The sequence below is a fragment of the Vanellus vanellus genome (genome assembly GCF_965231255.1).
Source record: "Vanellus vanellus genome assembly, chromosome: 7".
Classification (NCBI taxonomy): Eukaryota; Metazoa; Chordata; class Aves; order Charadriiformes; family Charadriidae; genus Vanellus; species Vanellus vanellus.
In genome coordinates this window covers 27,928,828-27,954,874 of record NC_138912.1, presented here as the reverse complement: position 1 = coordinate 27,954,874, position 26,047 = coordinate 27,928,828, and the positions used below count along the sequence as shown (strand labels likewise).

At 42.4% G+C, this 26,047-nt stretch overlaps 1 protein-coding gene across 1 annotated transcript in view; it reads right to left on the bottom strand.

Annotated features, from left to right (window-relative positions):
• The window catches only part of ZMIZ1 (zinc finger MIZ-type containing 1), a 357,117-nt gene that overhangs the window by 41,264 nt on the left and 289,806 nt on the right, over positions 1 to 26,047 (bottom strand). Inside the window, exon 7 of the mRNA XM_082486190.1 lies at positions 11,574 to 11,718. Coding sequence (XP_082342316.1) covers positions 11,574 to 11,718 — 145 coding nt within the window. The remainder of the gene's footprint in view (positions 1 to 11,573; positions 11,719 to 26,047) is intronic.

The following is a 26,047-nucleotide window of genomic DNA, read 5'->3' as shown; positions in this document are numbered from 1 at the left end:
GTGATTTTCCACATCACTTGTTGAGAAGGCCAGGTGTCTAAAACACTACCTTTATAAAGCATCTATCTGTTTTAAACACTGAAAATCCATCAACTGTGGCAGAAAAGCACCAGGTGTTTGCTTTCTCAAAAAAAACTTTTCACTCCTTTTCACTGCAGTCAAGTTTCCCACAACTGGGCTTTCAGTGACTAGCTTCTGTTGCTTACCCTCAAGCCAGCTTTACAGTTTTGTAGGGGTCTTTAATGTTCCTGAAGCACAGTCATCCCTCCCACCTGACTGGTAGCTGACACGCACAGAGTCCACACAGTCCTTTAAATCTACAGACTGTATCGTAACTTCTTCAGTTAACGCCAAGATGAGCGCGTAATTGCCAGCATAACACAGACTGTCATTTCTCCCACATCGTCTTTTGTCACCCATGGACACCTAAGAGAGGAGAGCATCTGACGACAAGGAGCAAGGTGTCAGAGATCTATTCAGGCCAAACACTCCTTTGCAGTTACACATGGCCAAAAGTCAGAACAGTCCCACTACAGCCCAAAACCAGGGCTCCTGACCTGTTCTTGCCCACCGGCACCTCTCTGTGTCTGCACCTCGCTCTGCCTCTCCAACTGCCTCTGGGCTCATGCGTGCTCAGGGTGCCCAGCACCCCTTGGCTGTATTTTTGGTTGGAGCCTCTAGGTGACACTACCTTAATACAAACTAAAACATAACAATCTCCAAACAAGGCTCCTTACTCCTGCCTCACCCCTCTTTTCCCCCTGTAACCTCATCCGTCTGGAGTGGAAAAATCACAAATCCCACAATCAGAAGAGGAAATAAAGCCCCCGGTAACTGTAGCACCAATACACGCGTTTCCTGCCCCTATTGTCTCACAAGGAAGGCAGCTTAGCTTCTTTCATTCAGGTTTAGGTTTTGTTTTACTTGGATTTCTTGAATGAACACCACTCACGTAGCTTTAGGTATTAATATGGATTCAGTTAGCAATCCTTCTTGATTAGGGCACCACCACAATCTTATTTTAAGCATGCTGTTATTTAAGAAAAAGACTGTTTTGCACGGTGCAGTGCAAATACTGAATTCAAACCGCCTTTTCGGTGTGCTCATGTTATGGAACAGGGATGAATTCCACCACATTTTTATAGTTTTCCTATCAGTATGAGCAAAACCTAACAACTTCTTTCAAAATAAAATCACAAGAACACATGGAACGCTATTAGCAGCTTCCTGCAACACTAAAATGCTCCAGGAAGGACTACAACTAATTTTTTTCCCAACACGATATGCTAGGAATCCCTGACAATCTATTCATAAATAACAGATCAAATGGATTTTTTATTTTATTTATTTATGGTCAAATTTCCACTGAAAATATCCTTGGCCTTGACTACTAAGCCAATGGGATGCCCAAAAGCCAAAATTTGTTTCTGCTTACTGGCAATCAAGAAAAAATTCAGAGATCTGCTTTTTGTTCTTTCTTTGGCTAAAGTGTTTCAACTTAAACACTGAAAATTAGTTTTTAGTCTAGTTAAGACATATTAAATATACTATTAAAAAAATTCATAACACAAAACTTAACCAAGTTATTCTTCGACTTTTTGTGCTGTGTTTTCTGTAGATGGTAGAAACCACGCTACACAATCCATTCTCTGTTCACACAGAGGAGTATGGCAGAGCAAGGAGACACCCGTGTAGGAAGGACACAAAGACCACTTACAGTCAGCAAGGAAATAGGAAGACATATTGTAAAGAAAACAAAGAATAACTACCTCTGTACATCACACACTGACATAAAGCAAACTAAAAGCCTATGTTGTGGACAGGTATCCTATGGTGTTTACATTAAAGGTGAGGAAAAAAGAGGGTGGTACGGTAAGTGTGTATACTAATACTGGCTTTGGATGGCTAGCAGTAGTTTACTTTTGATTGATGTTGCCTATGTGATGCGTGCCTTCCTCAAATACATTCCTCTATTTGGCATTATTATTTGAATAAGTTTAAATGGTATTGGCCTAAGTTAAGGCTCCATCATGTATTTCACTAAACAAATACACAAGACAGAGTTCCATCCAAATCACTGGGTGTATTTATGTCATGCAAAAGTGAAAAAAGTCAATTTGGAAGCATTCTGCAAGACTTTATTTCCCTCTGCTTCTTAATGGCGTGACTCCAAACATTCAGATCTTACAGATAACATATACAGCTCCAAAATACCCCCCCCCCCCCATTTCTCAGGTCTGTTGTTTCCCTCCACTCTTTCCAACTAGATGAATATGTTCTCCAACCCTTTGGAAAGCTTTGATTCTCTCAACTGCAAATGCACAGAGGATCCATATCTAGTCCTTCCCCATCAAGAAAGAATTACCTCAAGCATCGTTTCAGTACTGGATGTTGCCTGTATCAGGCTATGAGCAATGTAAACTGAAGAGGAAGAGCGAAAGCCGTTAGAAATTTCATAATTCACCTTACAAAGAAGGAAGGCTGTTTTCTGGCAAACGGTTTGAAAACACAGAGGCATTCTGAACCCGTTCTAGGTGAGGAGATGCAGGTGAAGCAGTCAAAAGGTGAAAGCAGCTAGACATTTATCAGCTCGGTGGTTTGGATGGCACCTGCAGCTCGCAGGTGGCTATCACTCCCACCTCTGCTCTTTCAGATATCGACACACATTTACAATAAGCATTCATGCAGCCACATGCATACGCACAATACAACTGAGACGGCAAAACTGAGCCGGCCGTTCAGCAGGTGATGCGAAGTACCCCTGGAAGCTGAAAGCCCTTAACTTTTTCTTTATAGTCCTGACAAGGCCTGTGAGGCCTGGATGACTTATGACTGCACGAGGTGGGAATGCTGCCTTCCATTTCACAATGGGTTGCTACAGGTCAGGCTGTGACATGCTGGCTGCCGCTTCCTGGCGCCTGACTCTGCACACAGCCTCATCAGTTAGAGAGCCATGCCTGCACAGCACCACGCTGCTCCACGAGAGTTAGTGCATCTGAATCTAACCCCTGAAATTAGAAAAACGCATCAGGCCAAATAATTAGATCAATTCAGAAGTTTCTGAACCTGCAAGCACCCCCACCCCCCAGCATACGCACACAGTCCTGCTACATTACAGATTTCATATATGTCCACGCACACGTGTGTGCGCACGCGCGCAGAGATACAGAGATAACACAACTTATTTCTGTCCATGTGGAAAAAACGATCACAGCTACACAGGTAAGAAACAAAAACGCTACTGAGACCCGCTCCTGCCTCAGAAGAAGCTGAAGGGGTTACCATCGTTTGACATTCTGGGACTACAGCATCCATCCGATCAAAGGAAAAAAGATTAAAGCATCACACCCAGCTCTATTGTCACACAAGTAGACCATGCAACGCATTACTAAAGCCCGGATTACAGTTACAAAATCCACCGGTAACAGCCCTGCTATTAACATGCCACCTGTTACCTTTTTCAAAATGCTGAAATTATCTTATGATCGTTTTCAGCTTGACAAATGCAGTTTAATCTTTATTGCATCTCACAGCACAGACCTGCTCCATCCATGTCTTATTTATCTCACATGTGTCGGAATGCAACCCCGAGCCCTCGGTCCCCCCCTGCCACCAGGCATTCCTTCTGCTCTGCTTTATCAATATACCTGGGTTTCCATATCCGACTGCTCCTTTACAATAAAAAACACACCCACCCAGTATTCTACCATTGCCTGTTGCCTTGGTAATCCAAATGCCTGGGTACTCGCTGATTATCGGCGAATGAGACTCGCATTGTTCACACCGCAGCGCGTCTGCTATGTTAATGTGAGATAATGGCAGCCAGAAGACTCCTTTTGTTCCCAGCTTTGCTGTTTATTCATAGTGCCTGGAGGTCAGCGACTGCTACAACAACCGGGGAAGGAACCGCTGAAAGCGTGAGCAGATTCCACTTCTGCTTTCGCCTCTGAGACAGGGGGAAACACGAGCAGCCCCGCACCGCGAGAAGGGCACCGGGAGCTCTGCAGTCTGACTCACGCAAGGTGTAGCAGGCGGCTGGGAGGAAGATTTGATGGACTTGCACTTCCGAGATTTTAGACGAAGCTGATTTACGCTCCCCGACAACAGAAAAAAACCGCTTTCTTCGAGAGGCGCGGCGGGGAGGGAGGGAGCGAGGGGAGGGGGGCAGCACACCGCCGCCGCAACTTACTGGAAGCGAGCCGGGCTGGGGGCTCCGGGGCTCACCGAGGAGCGGGGAGCGGGGGCGAGCCCCGCCGCGGGCAGCGGCCGGGGCGAGGGCGGCAGCGGCTCCCGCAGCCCCGGAGGCGCCACCGGGCTGAAGCCGTCGGGCCGGGCCGGCAGCCGGCTGCCGCGGGGGGAGCCGCCGAGCAGCCCCCTCGCCAAGCGGCGGCGCCCGGAGCCGGCTGCCGGGCGGGGGACGGGAGCGCCCGGGCAGGGCAGGGCAGGGCAGGGCAGGGCAGGGGGAGCCCCGGCCAAAGGACCTCGCCGGGGAGGGACGGCCGCGGTTCGTGGCGCACACACGGGGCAGGGCTGAGAAACGTCTCCCCGAGACGCCTCCGACACTCCGCCTGTCAAAGTTGTTTGGAAATGCTGTTGCTGACACAGTGACACGGGCAAACAAACCATCACATCGCATCTCCCCTGACGTGGTAAGTGGGAAAGGAGAGCACGAACAGACTGTGGTACCTTCCCCGCATCCTCAGCTTGGTGGAGATAAGGACATTCAAGAAGATACCCTGGCTGGTGTGCTATTCCCCACTCCTGGAACAGCCCTTCCACGGGAAGAAACCACCGATTCCTGCTCAAGGCACTGTCAGTATCTAATTAATGTCACCGACCCATCTGCAGAGGTTGTTGATGTGCTCTGTCTATTGAGCAGGCTTTGTTGTCATCTCCAGCGAAAACCAGACAGGGATTTTTTTTGGCAAGAATTTCTAACCCATTTTATTTTAGGGGAACCATTAGAAAAAGCTCTCCATCACTGCAAATAGTAACGACTATTCCCTTTTCTTCCCATTGCCATACTAAAGAGACCTGAGAACTCAACTGTATGGCAAGAGCAGGAATAAAAAAAAAAAAGAGACAAAATCATTTATCAGGAATTCATGCCTTTTCTAACTCATTTACAGGGAAATCCTGTGGAGGGTCACGTTTTCAGCTAAGTGAATGAATTACAGGTATACGTTTAAAGCAAAGGCATAGAGAAAAATACCAGGTTTTAGAAAAAACCTGCACATCTGTGTTCCCGTTGCCAAATTATCAAAAAAGAACAAAAAAAATCTTTTTAAAAGACAAGGTATTATTTGCTATCATTTATACCAGTAATTTTTTTTTTTTTTTTCACTCCACTGAAAATTGAAAACATCGCCAGCCTGTAGAGCTCCCTCCCTGCTCAGAAGCCATGTCACCTCCTGGCAGGCAGGCTGGAGCGCGATGCTAACAGCGTGGGTACCCAGCAAACAGCCACTCACCCTGCCCGAGCCACGGGCTCTGCCTCCCCCAGCCCTTCCGTGCCTGGAAAGGACTGCTGAACCCCACGCGTGGCCAGGCACCGCAGCGGCTGAAGGGCACTGACTTAGTTCTGAATTTCCCTGTCCAGAGGTACTCAAATCTAGTTAAAAGACTCCCCAGGATTTTAATGAGGACTGCATCAAAGGGCCAGGCAAAGTACAGCTTTCAGTGTCACCGCACAGTTAGTTACATGCTGACAGTCAGAAATGGTAAAAACTAGGGGTGTTGTCAGAGCTGAATGATTTTTTTAACTCCAGTGCCATCAGAAATGAGTTGGTTTCATTGAGAACAAGTGACAGAGTGAACCACCCCAACACACCGGAAGAGGAAAATGACCTAGACTCAGCACAAATTATCTGGTTTTGAGAACAGCCCTCATGTAAAGAGCACGATACTATTGTGATTGTCACTAAACAGTAAATTGTAATCAATTAGACATTTTCAGGAACTGGATGTTCAATATGGCCCAAACACTACAATGAAAGCTGTCTTTTCAAAGGTGTTAGTTATCATATTTTTAAAATCAGCATAGACAGGGTAAAACTTGAGAAGGTCAGATTTTGACTAAGTCAGCAGACATACCTTAAATAATATTTGCCCAGTCTTTATCAGGATTTTTAAAAATATCAGCTGGCACTTTTAAATTAAAAAATAAATAAATCACAAAACAACCCCCCAAACTTTTAATCTAGTATATAGAACACTCAGAGGAAAAAATGTAAAGTACATAACACTTACATGTACTTATCAGAAAAAAATCACAAAGGTATAGTAGTTGTGTTGCTACATCTCATTCTTATTGCAGTAGCACTCACTTTGAATCACTAATCAATACAGAAGCCCTATTTTCACATCTGTGCAAGGCGCTGTACACACAATAAAAGATGATCCTTATCTAGCTATACCTTTTACCAAGCATGTGAAGAATATATATATTTGAAGTTAAGCTGGCCATTGTTGTTCTCAGAGACCATGTGTCTCAGTCTCTCCCGTTACCGCAAGAATTGACCACAAACTTATCTCACCTAAAATGAAATGCAGATTTTTCACATGAAAATATTACAGGTTTAATTATTAACAGCTAATGGTTACACATTATCAGTTTTCAACTGAAGAGTACTAATCATTTGCTTTTAGCTTCAACGTTCTTTCAAGATTTTCTTCCACCTCCTCCCCATAATAAGTGTATATGCGGAAATTGTATTAGTGGTTTCACTTGGAGGTCAAGATGGGCAAACTAGTCTTGGGACAGGTTTTTTAAACAATTAGTTTTGTCTTTACAATGCTCAGAACTACAGTGGCCTTCCTTAATACTGTTCTGAACAAATCTTGTCGCTTTTTTTTTCTTTAACAAATGGCACTTCTGCAGAAACATTTTTGGATTCTGAACTTTTCCCTTATTTTCTCCTGATAGTGGATTTTAACATTTCCAGACAGAAAGGAGGACAGAAGAAAAAGAGAGGCTGCTCTTGCAGAATCAGGAGTAATTAATACAGGTTGCTTTACTGTGTATATTCTCTTATATCAGGATTTACCATCTGTTCAGTCCCTAATTATATTTATTTCACAATTTCACAAACAGAAAGATGAAAAGGCTTTGAAACAATCTTATCTTTCACCTAAAGAGTTTTGAATTCTTTTGCAAAGGTTGTTCCTGTATGCTACAGCCACATGCAGTAATGAAGTGATCCCTGACTTCCAACTGATGTCTAAAACGCGCACAACGCGCTTGCTTTATAAAAGTGTGTATATGCTGCACCTGACCTTTCACTTTAACCATTTCTCTCATCCAGACATTGTTGAAGTGACTGTCACTGTCGGTCAAAACCGCCTATGATGGCAAAATTGAAAAGGCAGCAACCTTTGCAGAAACGCTGACACGGTTTCTACTGGTACGTTATAGCCAGATCATTCCTGATTCTTAACAAACAATGAAAGAGCCAATCCTAAACACCCAGTAAAAATTCAAACACAGAATTGCCATCCTTTTCCAAGAGCTCCTACCGATGTTGAAAGTTCAGCTCTTAGTAAAGTTTAAATTGGAAGAAAAAAGGGACAAAACAAACACTAAAAATAAGCACCCTTGTAAAGCAAGTTAACCAGTAAAAAGTATTTATGGCAATCGCCTGCACATAAACAAGTAATGATAATAAATAAAGCACCTACCGTAATATTGAATTACTAGTTAATTTGATCTACTGTTTAATTTTCTCAAAACCTCTGGCACTAAGTAATTTGTGATAAAAATAATTTTATCTTCATATATTTCATCAATCTTGACTGCCCTATACAGACATTACTACCCTTTGGTCACTAACTGCAAGACAGCTGGCAATTAATGCAGAAGAACAAAATTTGGAGCAAGAGAGAAGACAGTAAGAACCTGACAAATGCACATGACAACATATCAAACTGCAACTAACAGCTGCCTATCTTCAGGTGTCTTTGTTGATAAAGTAAGCTTTACTACAAGCTACGCAAGAAATGAGAAGCCCCCTAGAGCTTGCATGGGTCAGATCCACCTTAAACTGAACTAGGGTGTAAATTCCTGCTGGAATTGATGGAAACTGTACCCATATCAACCAAGATTCAATTTGATCCACATGTAGAGTTCCATCACTTAATGCAATGAAGTGTTAAGTAGGAACTTGATAAAAGCAAAGGAAGGCGTATAATGACAATAATTTGTACTTACATAACAGTGTTTGCCAAAGACCTTACATTCATTTAAAAGTAAAAAATCGGCCACCTTGAGTAGTACCTGTTACTACAGACATTACGTCGGATTCAAAAACTACGACACAAAGAAGTAACATTACTCCCTGCAAGCTAGAAAGCATGAAATTTCAATCTGATGCAGAAGGGCTAGCCCAAAGACTACCGCCTCTCCTTAAGTCCCCCATAAATCCTTTAAGTAGGACTTAAATTAGAAGTTATACAGGATTAAGGAGGTGGATAGGTCTCAGACTGGTCCTTCAGTACAGGAGCGAAGCTTACCTACATGAATCAGTAAAGAAGTCTATAAATAAAATAAAATAAAATACAATACATTAAAAAAAAAAATCAATGAATCTCACATTCAAGTTTGAGCTAACTGTTACTACACTGCACTGACTTAAAAAAAAGATAAGGTTGAGGGGTTCTTTTCTGAGAATCTACTGCTTATGCTGTTCATAAAGCACAGGAGTTTGCAGTCCAACCAACCGCCCTACATTAGGAAGTAGGTATTTAGCTGAATTTTTGTTCCATATGCAACACTTGATCAGTTCGTTAATGAAAAACTAAATTTAGAAAGAAATTAGCACAATACAGTCCCTATTCTGAAAGCATTTGTTGCATGCGTGCACATCCTTGTATGGCTTACATTCTGCTCTCTCCAAGTGCATTTGAACAACAGTATCAAAGCCCTCCTTGATCTGTCTCCTTCAGTCTTCTCCCACAACTCAATTAACTTTTATTCTTAAAAAGATTGTCCCTAAAACCAGGACAGACCTGAATTCCCTGCAGTGTATGTGCCCACAGTTTCTTAAATATGAATCCTTAGATTTAGATTCTTGCGATACATTCTTGAGTCAGAATTTATTTAACAGCTGAGCCCTGTTTCAACTTTGAGACTAAGCAGCTGTATTTTTGCAGTGCCAGGTACATCGGGATTCTAGTCCCTGACTAGAGTTCTGGGTAATTTTGTTGCTAGTAAAAAAACAACAGCAAAAAAAGCTCTGTGTGAAGTACTCAAGATAGTCCGATGACGGGGGAAGTTTTTTTTTCTGTCTAGTGATATTCAGCAGCTGACATATATCCTATAATTCCCTCTGTTAAACTACGTAAGGTTCTTGAATACGCTCTTGGTTGTTCTAATTTAACATCCAATTCTTCTACAAAACTTGAAGTAGCTGGCCAAATTAATTTCTTGTAGCAAAAGCTAAGCATACTTTTTTGTTTGAATTCAGACAAAAACCTTGTGAATTAGAGATAAGATACTGTGAACTTTAATACTAAGCTTTTGACCCAAATGTAATCTAATGCAAATACAAATGTTGCTTCATCAACAGTTTTATCACTGGGATTGTACTTAATGGCTTTTCGTCTTTTGTTTAAGTCAAACAAGCAGAAAACTCAATTCTTCTTCACCCCGTATTTCACTACTGTCTTATAGATTGATTATAAAACATCCATGAAAATAAACAGTTCCAGTTGGAAAAAGAAGTTAGAGAGCCACAAACATCTCATTCTAATGTACCACCTGAGAGATTCTGAGCAGTCATGGTTATGGCTACATTACAGATGAGACAACAGTACACACTGAAGCGGTGATGTAGATATTCCAAATCCCTAAGAGGCTGCTGCAGTTATTATAGATAAGAAGTTATGCCACAGAAATTAAGTTTCTAGAGGGGCACCTCATAGGTAGACAGCAGTAATTTAGAACTGACTTCCAGTGTCTTCCTCAGTAAAGCATTTCAAGGGCAATACTCAAGAGAAGCTTACCGGGACTGTTTGACACTGGGCAGGATGTCCTACTATTAGGTAGAATATTGGGTAACCTGGTATTGCCAGAAACCCTGGTATTTAGGTTTAGCAGAAGAAAGTATTTATTTTTTGACATGTGACGGTTCCAGTGGAAAACTGCTATGAAAGAAAAGAGTTGTGCCTATCTTATCTAGTAACACAGCACACAGCCCCTGTGAGATATAACAGCGCTTTCATCCTTACTTTATAGACTCCAGGGGAACGGAGGCTAAAAGGTCGGATGAGAATCAGGCATCTAAAAACTACAAAACTACACCTAAGAGAGCATATACACTGCACCACACTTTCTCTGCAGACTGGCCACTAATTTCACCTTGGCTTCTGCAAAGCTCCCAGGTGTAAAAATAAGTTATTTTAGAACAGAAGGTTTCCTGTTTGTTTTTTTTTTGTTTTGTTTTGTTTGTTTTTTTTAAAGTGTGTTTACAATCGATCATTTCATAAGCAACTGACAAAAGAGGCAATCCAGGCACTCTGAAAAGTCAGTGATATTATATTAGTTATACTACAAAAAAGGACGTTATTCTCAAGGGCTACAATAAAACACATAGCGTTTGCATGGTTTTCCCATAAATACAACAAAAATAAAGAAAAAAAAAACAACCCAAAAGTGGTTTCCAGACTAATTCACACATGCAAATGCACTGGTAATACACTGGTGTCCCTAAACTCCATTCAAACACCAAAGTTCAAGTTACTTACGCTACCATAGAATCTAGGTACAAGGAATGCAGCCTCATCCGCACTCTTATAATACTTAACTAACAGAAGTGCCCTACACTAAAACCAGTTTATACTATTTGCAGTTTCTTTAATATGATGCTGAGGGAAAGAAAGCCTTGAAAAAAACTCCCAGAAACATAAAGCATGAAATGAATGTTTAATCCCGTCTACACTTATTCTTCAGCTTTTGCCTTGACCTAGGCTCTGCAGACAAGAAATACAGATGCTGTTCCTCCATGTAATTTGGAAATCAAAGGCTTCACATCTTCAGCTTCTTCTAGTGTCCCTTAATGTTTATATTTTGTCTAAATTAACCTAAGTGCTTTGCGATCCTCACCTGATATAAGGTGGTATAGGTCATTCTCCCATCTATGCCTACACCCACTATACAGTTGCTTTGTACACAATACATTTCCAATACAACTTGCAAAACAGAACATCAGTGACATGTTTTCAACCTCAAGAAAAGCCAGTTGTATTTAAATAAACAGTAGGAAAATGTCTGGTGAGAGACATGTTGTAGAAGTTTATCTCTAGGGCACAACGTGAAGTTCGAAAGCAAGCCCACTTGATCTGAGCACAGATTTGAAGATGGTAGCATCACTTCACTATGCACCAGGCAATAGCAAAGACAAAACCTGTGTTTATTTAGTATTTGCTGTAATTACAGATCTCCTGTTGTCTGCAACGCTGTTCAGTGCATGAAACAGTGTAGCTATGTCGGTCAATGGTAATAAGCATTTCAATTAACAGATCTGTGACGAGGTACATCTGTACAGACCACCGCTCCTATGGACTGGGCTGAGACTCACCTATGAGAGAGGGTGGGTTTCATGGAGCTCATAGAGTTCATGGGGGGTTGCATGGGTAGCTTCCCTGGAGGATCGTTCTGCCGGCTTTTCTGGTGGCGAAGCAGCAAGAGCCGTCCCAGCTCCTCACACCACGATGAAAGCAGCGCTGTGCAAACAGAACACAATGACAGTAAGCGCATAACTGAAGAACCGGCACAGCCGAGTGCAGATGCAAGCTACTGTAACAGCAGTCACAATCTGAACAGACAAACCCCAGGAGTGAAAAGCTTGTCCACGAACCACCACTCACATTATTATCCTATCAAGTTGAGTCTGTAATTGCCCTACGCTATCATTACAATGTTTTTACACAAGTTACAAACATTCTGTACAGCCCAGGAGACACGAGAGAACTTGTCTGAGCTGAGCAGCACAGAGATGAAGAAGGGATGAGGCACAAGGACATGGGATAGCTGTTGTGAGCGAAAAAAATTCAGAATTCATTTCACACTAACAGAAATGTAACAAAACCATACAGAAGACATCATTCACAGAAGGGAGCAAAGAACAACAAGATCTCTTTTCTGTTTGGCTACTTTTGTGCAAAAGCTTAATCGGAGAGGCATGAAGAGAAACCCATGTGCAGGAATTCATTTCCAAAACTGCTATCAGCTACCAGTCTTGAATAGATAATCAGGAGGATATGGCCACGCTGATGTATGGATATAAAGTTAGGCACTTAAATCTATATTTGACCCAGCACAACCCCTAAATGTGTATTTCCATTATGTGCCTAATCTTCTGGTCAATGAGGGTAATTCTATGCTTACAGGAAAATCACGCTTATGAACTATGAAGATGCAGAGATTTCCTAGAGGGATGAAAAGCTTGCAACTCCCTCGGAAGACACAAAAACGGTCATTATCTCAGCAAACGTGACCTCTCCCTTACGCATCCACACTCGGAGAAGACCAGCCCGTTACAGCAACCACCTACTTTGCAGTAAGCAGAGTTCCAGAAAGTGACTGAGGGTGAAACCTGGCTGCCGTGAGCGCACCCAGCCAAGAAACCGCACTGCAGCCTCTAAGCAACACCTGGCTGAGCCTCAAAGCCGCTCGTTTAATTCCAGCATCAGAAGTGGCTCAGGTAAAAACTCACCAAGGTGTGACACGGTGAAGAGCTTCACTGGAACAATGACTAATTGCAAAATTCTGCAGTTGAAGAAACATTCTCAAGTGGAAGCACTTGGGGTTTCTCCTTCCTTAAAGTATGCTTTAGAAACCCCTCAGAACAAGAAAATGCTTCATATTTAATTTTTAACTAAGTGCTTTCCTGAGGTGTTGTGAACTGAACACAAATCAACAGATTGCACAAGTAGGTGAGAACCAGAAGACTACTCAAAACCCAAGCTGCCACAGTGGTTTGGAGTAAGAGAGCTCTACATGTAATTTTAGGCTTACTGGTTTAAAAGAGACAAGTGCAGAATTCTCTAAAATTGAGGCTTTTATTTTCATTTCTTATTTTTCTAATGGATCTTTTCACCAAATAATACAATCATAAGCAGTTGCAAACTATCATTTCAGGGTACGTCACCTTCTTTTTCCAGTAGCTACTCAAAGGTACTGTTTAACACATACTTAGTAGAACAAATTCCAAAGAGACTAATTGTGAAGTCCTATTTGTAGGGGGGGGGGGGGGGGAAAGGAGCCGGCTTTGCCAAGAACACCCACAAATATGATTTTTCAGCACGAGAAACAACTGGAATTTCTCAAGTTTAACAGCTACACAAGAAAGGCACATAAAGCCCAGGCCATTCCTGTGAATTAATCACACATTTGGACAAAGGAGAGGTAGTAATTTCATTGCATTTATCAAGCGGAAGGTCAAGAGCAGTGTTTAGGGAGGCATTTTAGAGCTCTGCTGTGACAAAAAAAGGGGACACCACTTCTTTATGTAACTAAATATGGTCACTCAGAAATTGTCAGCCTCACATGTAGCCTACAGAAAGCATTCCCCCGAGCTCTGTGAAATGTTCCAGCAACGAGTGTCAGTCTAAGCTGCTTCTCTATTAGCCAAGGAAACTGTCAACAAGCATTTGATCAAATTATACTCACCTTTTATCCCTGGTATATCATTACTAATGTGCCAGTGACAAAGGCCCCCCTCCCCCTTTTCCAGCTGCCTAGAGACACAAATCCCTGCCTTGCAGGGTTTCTTCCCGCGTACCACGGCCACTTGAGCTCTGAGAAACAAGAACAAAGTGTTCTGCCGAACGCTAAACGCAGCCGTCGCAGAGTAATAGTGGATGCTGAGCACTTCCACAGCCGAGTGTAATTACTACGGTGTCAAATGGAAATCGTCCATCTTAAATGAGGTTTTGATGGGAGGAGGGAGCTGCTCCTTCTGCACACCTATCGCACTTGACAAATAAGATAAAAAGCAACAACCCAATGGGTCTGAGGGCATGAATCTGCAAACAAAAGCTAAACCTGCTTGGAAAAAAAGCAGAGTAACTCCTGGAAAAGTAACATGCCAATGAGATAGCATTGCTTTGGCAAGGTGAAGATAAGAAAAGATCTTAATGAATTATTATTATTATTACCAATATCCAATATACACATTAATAATAAAGGTGAAATGTAAACCACCGAAGAACAAAGAGGTCCTCAAGATAAGCTGGACGGTTTCATTCTGCAAGTTATCTGGAGAGGACTCATGTTTTTAGAAACTAAGACACTGCAGGTATAAAATGTAACAAATTTACTCATCTCTATTACAGCACTCATTATGGAGAGGTGTAACCTTTCCTCCCCGGGACATTTTGACTCGCATACCATGTATAATAATCGCTCTCTTCCCTGCATCGGTGTTTGTGCAGGGAATGAAAACAGAGCTGCTTGTAGCTGCCTTAGGAGTTACTAGTCCCCCTCTATACTGCTCAGCAGGAGCAAGAACCCTCTAAAGGCGTCTGCTCTCCTCTGCTGGAAGTGCTGGGGCGGCCTCCCCTCTCCCTGCCCCATCCACCTCCACTGCTCTCCTCTCCGCTTGGTGAGATGAATATATACCCCACACGCACATCTGGTACAGCTGGCTTCTGGAGAACATCACTTCCTGGGCTATTCAAGCAAGATGAAACAAACTCAAAATGAATTTACAGATTACACTATTCATCTTTAGTGTACTTAGTTACTGCTTTTTATGCTGACAGTATTAGGCGCATCTCAACTCATTTACACTCAAAGCACGAGAAATTCAGTATCATACTATAATGAACAGATAAAGCAGCAAGCACAAAGGACAGCTACAGATGGTGCCAACAGTCAGTCTTTCCCACTCATAGCACAGCCAAGCAGCTGCTTTTTCTCCCCCCTCCACCCCTCCTCCTTGTACAACAGGAGCACAGATTTTGCAGATGGACCATCCACACCGTCTCTCGCAGCCTCTTGCTGCGGCAGTTTAATGATCAGATTTAAATCGTGTTCCTGTGCTGCATTGCTACAATGTCCCTTGCATATAATGATGTGGCTTTCCTGCTTAAGTTGAAGTCAACTGTTGCAATGGGGGAAAAGGAAAAATCCTTAAACACACCCACCCACCCACCTACCCCCTAGCCCAGGTGTAAAATACAACCTGTTTAACACACCAGAACTGACACTTTCAACCCGTTCAGTCACAGAGGGCTCTGCCAGCTCATGCCAAAAGATGCATAATAATGGCAATCAGATGACGTGCTGACAGTTTAAGTGTATTCACACATTTATTTGGCTTAAAGGGACACACTCTGGGATGATTAGTGCAATATTTGACCTACTTTTCTCCATTTGCAAAACCTGTATCATTCTTAATGGGATCGCATTTTACTTTAAGCGTTGATGTATTTTCATAGGAATAAATCAATACTGATTTGCTAACGACGACTGTGTTTAAGAAACCAACACCGAAATAAGCAGCCTCTGTTTTCACATTTGTGAAATAGACAAAACCAGAAAGATATAAAAATAAGAGAAAATTCTATTATGAGTAGCCCAAGGGGTTTCCCTAAGGAAGTGAGAGAAAAAGCCCGTTCAGAGATATTCAGCTTGCTGCCACCCAGCCCCATTTTTGTTTCTCCTTTCTCTGAAGAGGACTAGAAGTTGCAAGAGTGTGTCTCAGCACAGACTGTGACTGACCTCTCCTTAAAATACTCATAAATACTCCCACACACCCAGAGTTGTCCACACTTCGTGGCCTTCTGGATGCCTCCAATAGTTTTAAACACTTTCATTGAAAAAAATCATACGACATCACAATGTATCCACACCGGGATCCTGGGGACAAAGAGAGGGAAGAGCGGGAAGGCAGAGGTTTATTTCTTCCCCCTTCAGCCCCAGTCACACTTCAAGCATTTCTCTGCAACCACAGAGCTAAGCCTTGCTTGAAAGAGAAAGGATGCAATTGTTATTTAATCCCCTGCCTCTAGGAGCCAGGTCTTTAAGAACGTGCCAAATATCACAAGATTTGTGACACAATTATTAGGACTAGCCACATCCCCCGGTACTGCTCCTTTCCTGCGAGGGCCCTTTTGTGCCGAAAACCTGCCAGGCAGTACGGAAACAAAGGCCTCCGCCACCCTTTCCGTGGCATCTTCCCATCCCTCAGAGCCATGTGCATCCATCACCCAGCAGTTGCACCACAACTGCTGTGGAAGCACCAGGCCCTTCCCTTAGGAAAACCAAGGAGCTCGAGCCATGGATCACACCCAGGCTGCCTGTGCCGCTTCTTACTTCTCGGTGACAAATGATGCTGGCATACTTGCACCAATTAGGAGATGGATGCTGATGACACAGCTCGAAGGATGGTTTATAGCCATAGCATCGAATACTGGTACGGCCCATTACAATCCCTTTTGGGCCAGGGAACAGAAAAGGGAAAGAAAACAGGCTAAGCAATCAATGCTACCCCATAGATTCACTAATGCATTTCATTAGCTGCATCCACACCAGCACCGATAGCTGCAGTCCTGTAACTGACTGATTTAACTCGGCGCGGTGCGAAGTGCTGTAGTAAGCATCTCCGAGTGAATGAGCCAGTGGGCTCCCTAGAAAGCAAAATACAGAGAAGCATAGTGCTAATCTATTTACCTATTATGATACCCTAGTATTAGTTACAGCTTATCACCTCAGTAAATCACCGCCTCTTGTTAGGGAACATGCTTAAAGGTGCAGCAAACTGTTATTTACAGGCAGACACTACATTTACAGCCACAAAGACAGGTGAGGAGGGGATAGGACAACAGCTCAGTAATTTCAATGCCTTCTGCTTCCCGAGAGACTGCTGGAGGAGCACAATAGGATTACTGCTTCCTTGCTGCAGTTAAGCTGCAGTAGATAGTTCAATAGGCAGACTGGCAGACCCGTATTTCTTACTGCAATGAAAATCTTCGGAAAAAAGGAGGAGTTTGATTCCAAGAACTATCTGTTCGGCACCGTCTTGCTGTTTTGGTTTTGTGTCTCAGAAGGAAACGCATTTGACTGAAAAGATATTTACAGCATAAGTAAGAAAATCCAGCATTTTTTCACAGATCATATCCATTTATTTTATACTGCTCTTAGAAACAAATTAATATCTTTTACGTGGAGAATTCCAGACACGTGGAATACAGAGCTACTGAGGGCTTTCTATCCCCTTCTGTATAGACTGCAACCTAAAGATAGTTTTTATAAATCATCCAGTGAGATAATTTTGTGGGGTGGGAAGGGAAGCAACAAAGAGAAGTGGAAATAACTATTTTCTTGGTTATTTAAGAATATTATTCTTTTTACACAGAATAATGAAGACTACATACTGTTTTGGAAAATATATTAAAAATGTTACCTACCTAATGCTCAATGTGCTGTAGCATTAGAAAAATAACTTCAATTGCATTACAAGGACGGCATGTTTGTTCACATTTTTGGGAAGCAGTAAATTTGATGTTTTCCTTGTGTTTTAAAAGCCATTTTGCTTTTAAAGAGCTGGGGAATGGAGAGAGAGGGAGAAACTGGTCATCCCGAACTATTTCAAGGATTGATTTTCCTGCAGCTCTCCTCCTCACACACTCCAGCAGGGCCTGGCAACGTCTAGCTAACCCCTCGGACAATCAGTCAGGGCAGGAAAGCAAGGCCACAAAGGAAATAGGATGTAACTGTCAATTAGGAGAGATTCAGAGTACGCGTGTTTGCCCCTCCTCTTCAGTTCTTTCAAGATACCACTACGTGTCCTAACCCTGCGACAGACGAGCCCTACCCCTGTCATTACACAAGCTTCTGCTCTGTATCTGCCTCAATACCGAGAGCACAAAAGGAGTACACATAATGCCAATTACAAAGCAGAAGTAGTAATTCCTCAGCAGTCTGGCTGTTCAACATGGACTCGCAGTGGTTCCTAGGGAGTCCACCGCTCCTCCCAGCCCGACAGCACTGGCTGCCAGCAGATACCTCCTTCGCACGCTGGGGCCCACAGCATGTGGTCAGTGCTAGCTCCTAGGCGTTTGCTCGCGCCTCATCCTGTGAGGCTTACACCTCAGCTGGCTGCTTTTCGGGAGCAGCTGAGGACTGTGCTTGCTGTTCATCACTGATTTTGCCTAAACAGTCCAAGTAAACAAGTCGGATTACACCGATTTTATCTGAAGGTAAAAGTACCAACACAAACCTGCTCCACTAGTAGAGTAGTGAGGAGAGTAAGTTGTATCTTTGGTACCACCTTCAAATGCACACCGGTTTATAAAGTGCTGGTCCTAGCGACCGCAGGGCAAACTGCGTGGAATGGAACTCCCCAGCAGAGCAAAGGGGGCGGCTGGCTCAAACCCTCCATGGCAGGGCGTGAACTGCCCTGCTAATCGCAACAGGAACACAAAGTCAACAGCCAGGGTTCAACATTGTGATACATGTTTCTACCACTAATATCCAAGTAATGACCTTTATCACCAATGACTCCTTCATTACTACAGCTGGGTCCTGCAGAAGCACCCAGCTTTGTCCCGGTAGGACCTACAATGCAGTTATGTATTATCATTAAAAAACCAAACACCACACAGCTTTGTAGCAAAACAGGTAACATGCGGAATGCCTAATTAAAGTGAATGTATTATCAAATTATTTAATAGAGGGTTTATTCAATAAAACCCTTACTGCAATCCTGAGAGTTATCTAGCACGTGCTTTGAGAGTTATCTAGCACGTGCTTTCAAGGCTGCTGCATGAGTGACACCATCTACAAGTCTGGTCTTGAATATGGGTCCAGATATTGCCTTGGCTTATCTTCAGCTTTTCACAAATACCTCTCAAGACCCATATATATAGGCTTCCCCAAAAGCTCTTGCCAATTAGAATGGTACATGCTGGAGACACAGATTTGAATACTGCTATCCTTATCCCATGACTTCAGTGGAACCGGGATTCCCCAATTTCCTTCTACACTTGCCAAAACTTGGCAGAGCATCTTACCAGATTCACTACATTAACTTTGAAGTAATACATTACAAAGCATAGCAACAATGGCTCAATTTGGCAAGCACAAAACACTCTGCACAGATCCAGATAAAATATGTAAGCATCTCATTTAAGCTTAGCTGTACCCACGTTGCTACATCTGAAAACATGCCCCATTATAAAGAGAAGACAAAGCTGGTGAAAGGCCACCAGCAAGTGAATCTTGGATGCGGCTTTCCAATGGAAATGCACTCCAATAGCATTAGACTGCTTGTTTTCTTACTCATCCAATTGTTGGTTTCACTGCTTAGATTTCAAACAACAGTGTCTTTCATTACTGCTGTACGCTTTTATTCTGTAATGCCAGTTCTAGTCATCAACAGATTTCACACATAATACAGGCATCTGAAAAAATGGAAGTGACTCACTTTAACCCATCTTTGCCTAGATTCAAACTGGTGACCTGCAGGCAAGAGGCTCAGTTTCACTTAATCCATCCTGAGCCCTCCAATTACTACTGTAAACAACTCCTGAGCTAACACTACCACTAACACTCAAAATTGCTAGAAAAAAAATACCAGTGGCATTTAACCATGGTTTGAACACACAGAATCCATGCACAATCAGTAAGACGACGAAAGTCTGGAAAAGGGAAAATCTAGTGGCCATCTTCAAAAAAGGAAAAGGAATAACTGCAGAATTGGAGATCCAGTTTCCTACTGGAGAAAAATAACCCAAACTATCTAAAAGGATGAAGAGGAATGTAAAAAACGAGTAACAACCAAAATGGATTTGTCAGGAAAAAATCATGCCACACTTCTGCAGTTTCTTTACATTAGAAGACAAAAGACCTTGAGCACAGATTAGTCTGATTTTCATGAGGCTTCAGTGCTGCTTTACGTGACATTCTTACAAATAAACAAGGGAAATAGGGTATAGCTGAACACAACACAAAATGGCTGGAAACTTAAGCTTACCAAACTATTAAACCAATGGTGAGTAATAGAAACCAGCACTATTGGATGGGGTTGTGCAGGAGTTTGTTCTGGGTCCGAAATTACTGAATGCTTAATTTATAGATATTCATGACACAGATGCATAAAAGGTTAGAACCTGTTCTGGGTCAATTTACAGATGGCACAAGCTGGAAAGAAGCATCAGTTCACTGCAGAAATTTGGCCTTGAAATCATCTTGAAAAGCTGGAGAAATGGTCTGAAACTACTTCCAACAGGGACAAGTATGAAGTACGACACTGCGCACCTTCCCAACAACAGGGTAAGAACCACCTCCAAAGACAGGAATTCTCAGAAGCGGAGCTGAAGGCAGTAGCTGCGCAGAGGCCGACCTGAGCTGACCCATGCCGTGCCACTGCAGCAAACTCAACCAGCCTCCTCCGCTGCATGAGCGGAAGCCAAGTCTCAAAGATGCACAGTTCTCCTTTCTCTCTACCCCACCACAATGTACAGCCACAGACGGGGGAGAAAAGTCGTCAGAATGATTCGGAAAAAAACTATCAATATAATCTGCAAGAAAAGATTGCATGGAGTAGGGGGTTTTGTAGTTTCAGGTTTTGGGGGTTTGTTTGTTTGCTTGTTTTTAAGAAGAGGGAAGACTGACAGCAGTATTTCAATTTACTGAGTAACAAAGCATTATTCATATCCATAGTAGAAACATCAAAACATAATATACAAAGAGAGAGAATAGACACAGGTTAGGTATTAGGAGCATCCTATTGCTCTTAAATACCCCAATGGGTAAAGTTGAGGAATCTCCATGAATGGAGATGCTGTGGAAAGGTCAGATAAATATCAAGCGAGAATGGAATTAAGGATTCTTCAAGGCAAGGGGACACGGCATAGATGACTTTTTTAAGTCTTTTACAATCAAATGAATCTATGATTGTGAACACAGGAATTTCAATCAGCCTGCATCAGAAAAATATTTAGATCTGACTTGCATTTATAATTATTCCAAAAAGACAAGAAGTGTAAAAAATATTTAACATCTCTTAGAGAGTGGAGAGTTCCTGCAGAGACTGCTGATTTGGCCATCCAGCTACATGGCTTGCTGGCTAAGTCTTAAAGATGAAAGAGCCCGAGAGCAGGTGACATGCTGAAGGTCACACCATTTGTGACAGAATGAGGCCCAGAACAGAGAGGATCATACACCTTCCTCTCTTTGCAAGGAAAAACCGCAACCACCACATCAAGGGGTTACTGCTCTGTGCCCACAGTCTCAGTGCCTGTCATGGAACATTTTCAAACAACAACTGTAAAACATCTGGAGAGGCTTTCAAGGAGGAAAAAAAATTACAAAAACCACACAACCAAAATTTATAGCAGAAACGTGTTTCCAAAGTTAACATTGCGCAGCCAGAACTTCTGAGAAGGACCAAAAGCTATTTTAGGAACTTTTGCTTCTTGGTTCTGCAGTCTCGCTCTTTGCTTTTAATTTTACATTATTTCACATTTTTATGGGAAAAGAATGTTTTCCCAGGTGTCCTCAGATTTTTTTTTCTTTTTTGTACAATTTGTGTAATACAACCTTTGCCAACTTCTCTTTAAGTGCTGAAGGAAAAATACGCTAGTTTTCAAAGTTGGGGGTTGCAGGACCATTTTCCACACTATACAAGTTTTGTATTTGAACTGAACTAAGCTGAAAGCACTATGACCCTATCCTTGCATCCTGTTTTTCATTCTGAAAGAAAGTTACAACTACGTATAAAATTATCTGTGTGCTGAACATGAAAACAGCTAAGGACATCAGCAAAGAGAAACTCAGCCTACAGGAGTTTTTAACTTACTTATTTCTGTTTGAACAATCCAGAGCGGAGAGACGTGTGCACGCACTGCAATTTCAAAGCGGCGATGTTTCCCATCTCACCCCCCAGTTAATGTGTTAGTTTTCTAACAAAGTCATTGCTTCTCTTTTTCCCCTCTGTGTCTCACCAATCCCACAAACCCTGTCATCTTCCCTTTACTAGCAGCCTGCTCTGCTCCTCTGGTGCCAACCACCTTTTCTTGAGAACTGCCTAATTAATTAACATACCCAAGTTAAATGCCAAATAATTGTTCCCAAGCTGCACTGGGAACTTGGTAACTAATTTGAGCATGAAAAGGGCTTCTGTACCCTGAAAGTTCGTTTCTTCTAGCTGTGTCCGTTGGGCTGACGGACACTTCTCACCTCAAACACAGTTGTATTAAAGGAGCAGACTTCCGTGAGCCATATATGTTCTGCTTTCTGATACCCTTTAAGACACAACATGCACTGTTTATTTTATTTATTGCCAGTAAAGCAAAACTAGCAAATCATCTATGCTCTGTTATGATTAGGGCCACATAGAAAACTCAAGCTGACATAAAATAAGAAACATCTAAATAACCCTACCCTGATCTTCAGATTATTTCCATTGTTTTTTTCATGATACAAAGCGTTCAGCAGCAATACTGCCTTCAGGTAGCCCTGTCTTCTGCCGTCTGTGCCCATGCCCTGCTGTGGCTTGCATGCTCCCAGCTGTGCTGAAGCATCTCTTTTCACGAGCATCCTCTGAACCTGACCAGGAATCTCATCTGACCGTTTTTTTCCCTTCGGTTCTTTGTTTGTTGGGTTTTTTTTTGTTTGTTTGGGTTTTTGTTTTGTTTTATTTTCCCCTAGACATTTATTTGGTTTTGTTTTGTGTTTTTCCCCCAGCTAGCTGAATTCCCTGCTGCAGCTCAGAGCCTGGCCCCAGCACCAAAGCTCTGGCGCTCTGCAGAGGCGGAAATCAGCCAGCTGTTCCTCTGCACCGGCAGGATCCGAAGACACAGCTCCAGTGCACACATACATGCCTCAGTTCAATTAGCTGAGCTCCAAGCACACAGCGTTTTTAAACATGAGACTGTTTTATTTAAACACCTAAGCGTGAACATGAGTTTTAGACAGATTAGAAATTGCTGTTTCCTTGTCTTCAGGGGAATGTTTATGGTTTCACATAGGTACAAATAGGTTATCTGCGGAATAGGGGAGAGGTAAAAAAAACGAACACAGCTAATTACTTTTTACATGCATCTAGGGAAGAAGGCAGCAGAAATCACAGCCCACATTCATTTTTCAATACCTTTCTTTTCTCTGTCTGAAAATAAAAAAGAAATGGGGAAGAGGGAAAGGGTTACTTGTGACTGTCTCATCCTATGGCCATTTGCAGAAGAGCAGCCTGCCTAAATTCTCCTAGAGGGCATCTGGCCCCCTCTCCCTGCGCACAAGCGCTATAATTTCAGGACCGGAGTGCTATAAGATAATGCCATCACTGCTCTTGCCGTCTATAAATAACAACTGCATTTGGATCCAGCTGAGTCACGTGGAAAAGCTGGCCAGCAATATGTACATGTGTGTGAGCACGCATTTGGAAACCCAAATAATTCTAATAATCTTGCATGAAATAAGCTTTAGCTTTCCAAATTTAGCCCCGGTCCGTGTACTCTCTGCAGCTCGCGGAGGGCTGCTCTTATTTTTTTCAATACTGTTCTTCCCTTGGAAGCTGCTGACTAGGGCATTAGCGGGGTATTGTGCAAAACCGTATCATGTGCTGCTGCGCAGACGGACTGCTCGGAGAGGCAGACAAGAATCAATTCCTCCGGCAGCTCTGCTATCCCTCCCTCCCCTCTCATTGACATCTTATCTCAGCCACTGAAAAGGCGAATGGGCCCGAGCGAGGCAGCCGTGGGGAGGGGTGGGCGGGTGAGAAAGCGAGGCAGACAGCACAGCATGGATGCCACACGCTGGAACAGTTTTCCGATCTTGCGCCGAACTGCAGCGTGAGTCTTCCCAGCCTCCTGTGAATAATTCGGGCGGAGGACTGGGACGACAGAGAAAATAATACAGTCCTAATGACACACGGAACCGGGTTTTAGCACCAATTTTCTACAGCAAATCTCTTAGAGCAGTGCAAAAGGATGATTTGCAAAATAAATAAATAAATAACCCAGAGTCTTAAACAATCCCACAGCATTAGTAACAAACACAAATAGGAAACCATTTCGGATGAGTTGTATGCGACTCCTCAGGGCGTTTTCTGGGAAAATGACTAGAACACAACCTGACAAGACCAATAGAGCCTACAAAAAATGTTGTTTATCCAAGACTGTAATACTCACAAGACATTATCGGGGTAAGATTTTCACCTTTGGAAGCTAAAACCGAAGAGAGCATATACCAAGGAGGAGTGGAGAAAGGAGGAGGGAGGGCAGCGAGAGACCCAGAGGATTTCCCAAGACTTCAAGCCCCGTTAATTCTGCAGAGCTTTTCACAGGGACAACGTTTCTGTTTCACAGCCTGCAGAAAAGCAGCAGTTTATACCAGCACTGAGCAAACAACCTATCTAAATAGCAACCACGTCTATTTTATGTTCCCAGAACATCTGGAGAACAGGAATCAAAATGGACATCAGAACACCAAATATTACTGTAAAACACACAGTAAGATGCTATCCAAGCAGATGGTAAATAAAATTCTCCGTTCTTGGTCAGAACCATTTTAGATTAGCTCCTGCTCCTCCTGAAATTGGTGGAAAATACTGTAAACTATCTTAGTGGCAGGAAGGCTGAATCTCTTATTACATTTACACAACCTCTACCAATCGTATCTTTTTTTTTTTTAATACACCATTTTAAGTGTACTTTACAAAGTGGAACTTCTCCTTTATACATCGAAAAGTACTTTCATGTTAGTTTAACTGATGATAATTTCAATTTTAGCGATGTAAACTAAGAGAGTATGTGGGAAAGTGGCTAAAACAGAGGGTCAAAACCAAGAGAAATGAGAGCAAAAGATAAGATATTGTATTAAAGAAAGATAAGGTTTCTGAAAGGTTAGAGATGCATTTATTGCCTACAGACTGTGCCTGACTACTCACTGTCTGGGGACTACAGAAATGGCCTTTCACAAACACAAAAGAACTGGCTCCTTCCATAAGGAACTTCAAAGAAATGCAATAAAAGTTCAAAAACAAGATGGCATGGGCAAAAATTTCTCAGGGAAATTAACACAGGAATGTTTTCTGGAAGGAGCTGGTTACTTGAAGGGCTTGAAAGAAAGAAGAGGTTTGCAGCCAAGTATTAGGAAATTTTCTCCAAGGGGAATAGACTGAAGTAATTTTGAAAACATGAGGGTGGAGGAAGAGACAAGGAGAACCCTCAAGAGCAACAGAAACCCAGGGAACACGGATGGAGGGAAAAAGGAACAGACCTGAGGGCTCTGGCTAACTGTTTAATGAGAAGGGAGAACGGGTAATTACGTAGGCTCCAAGGTGTGATGTTTTTTTTTTTTCCCCTGCATACCTTTGGTCCTGTATTTTACTTTGAGAACAAGTTTCTACTACATTTTCTTCCTGCTTAGAGCCCGTGTATGTACCTCCCCCTATGGAAGAAAGTCCTCCAAAAGCCAAATTGTCCAAAGTTAGCCAAATTCAAATAATATCTTCATGCAATACCCCATCTAATCTTGCCTATTGCAATATAGCATTAGCAACCTGCAGTTTGGTGCTATGAAAACTAGAAATTACAGCATTTCAAAATTTCATGTTTTGTGTCATTTCATTGACATTAGAGAAAAGCTGCTCACTGGAATTGCTCCTGCTTGTATACCACACACACACCATCCTTCTACCTCTTTATTAGCACAACCTTCTTGAAAGAAATAAACTGGCTGTTGAGAACACCTTGTTTGTTGTCTCTTGAATTGCACGTTGATTGTTAAGATCAATTCAGGATACCAGCTCAAAAAGAAGAAGAAAAAAAAGGCAGGCAGTGCAGCTTAACTGTGGTCTTAGTAAAAAAAAAAAAAAAAAAAAAAAAAGGTAAAAAACCCGTTTTTTAACTTCCTACACAACATAGTTGTTCTCCCTCTGTCTTCTGAGTCATATCTGTTCATGTTACTAAGAGCCCCACAGAGCCAGTATCGCTAGGGAAGAACAAGATGTATTTTCAACAAGACTGTTGGTTGATTCCAGCTGCTACAAAACCTTTATTTTCAGAAATGACAAAAGAAGCAGGTTCCAGATACTTTAATTCT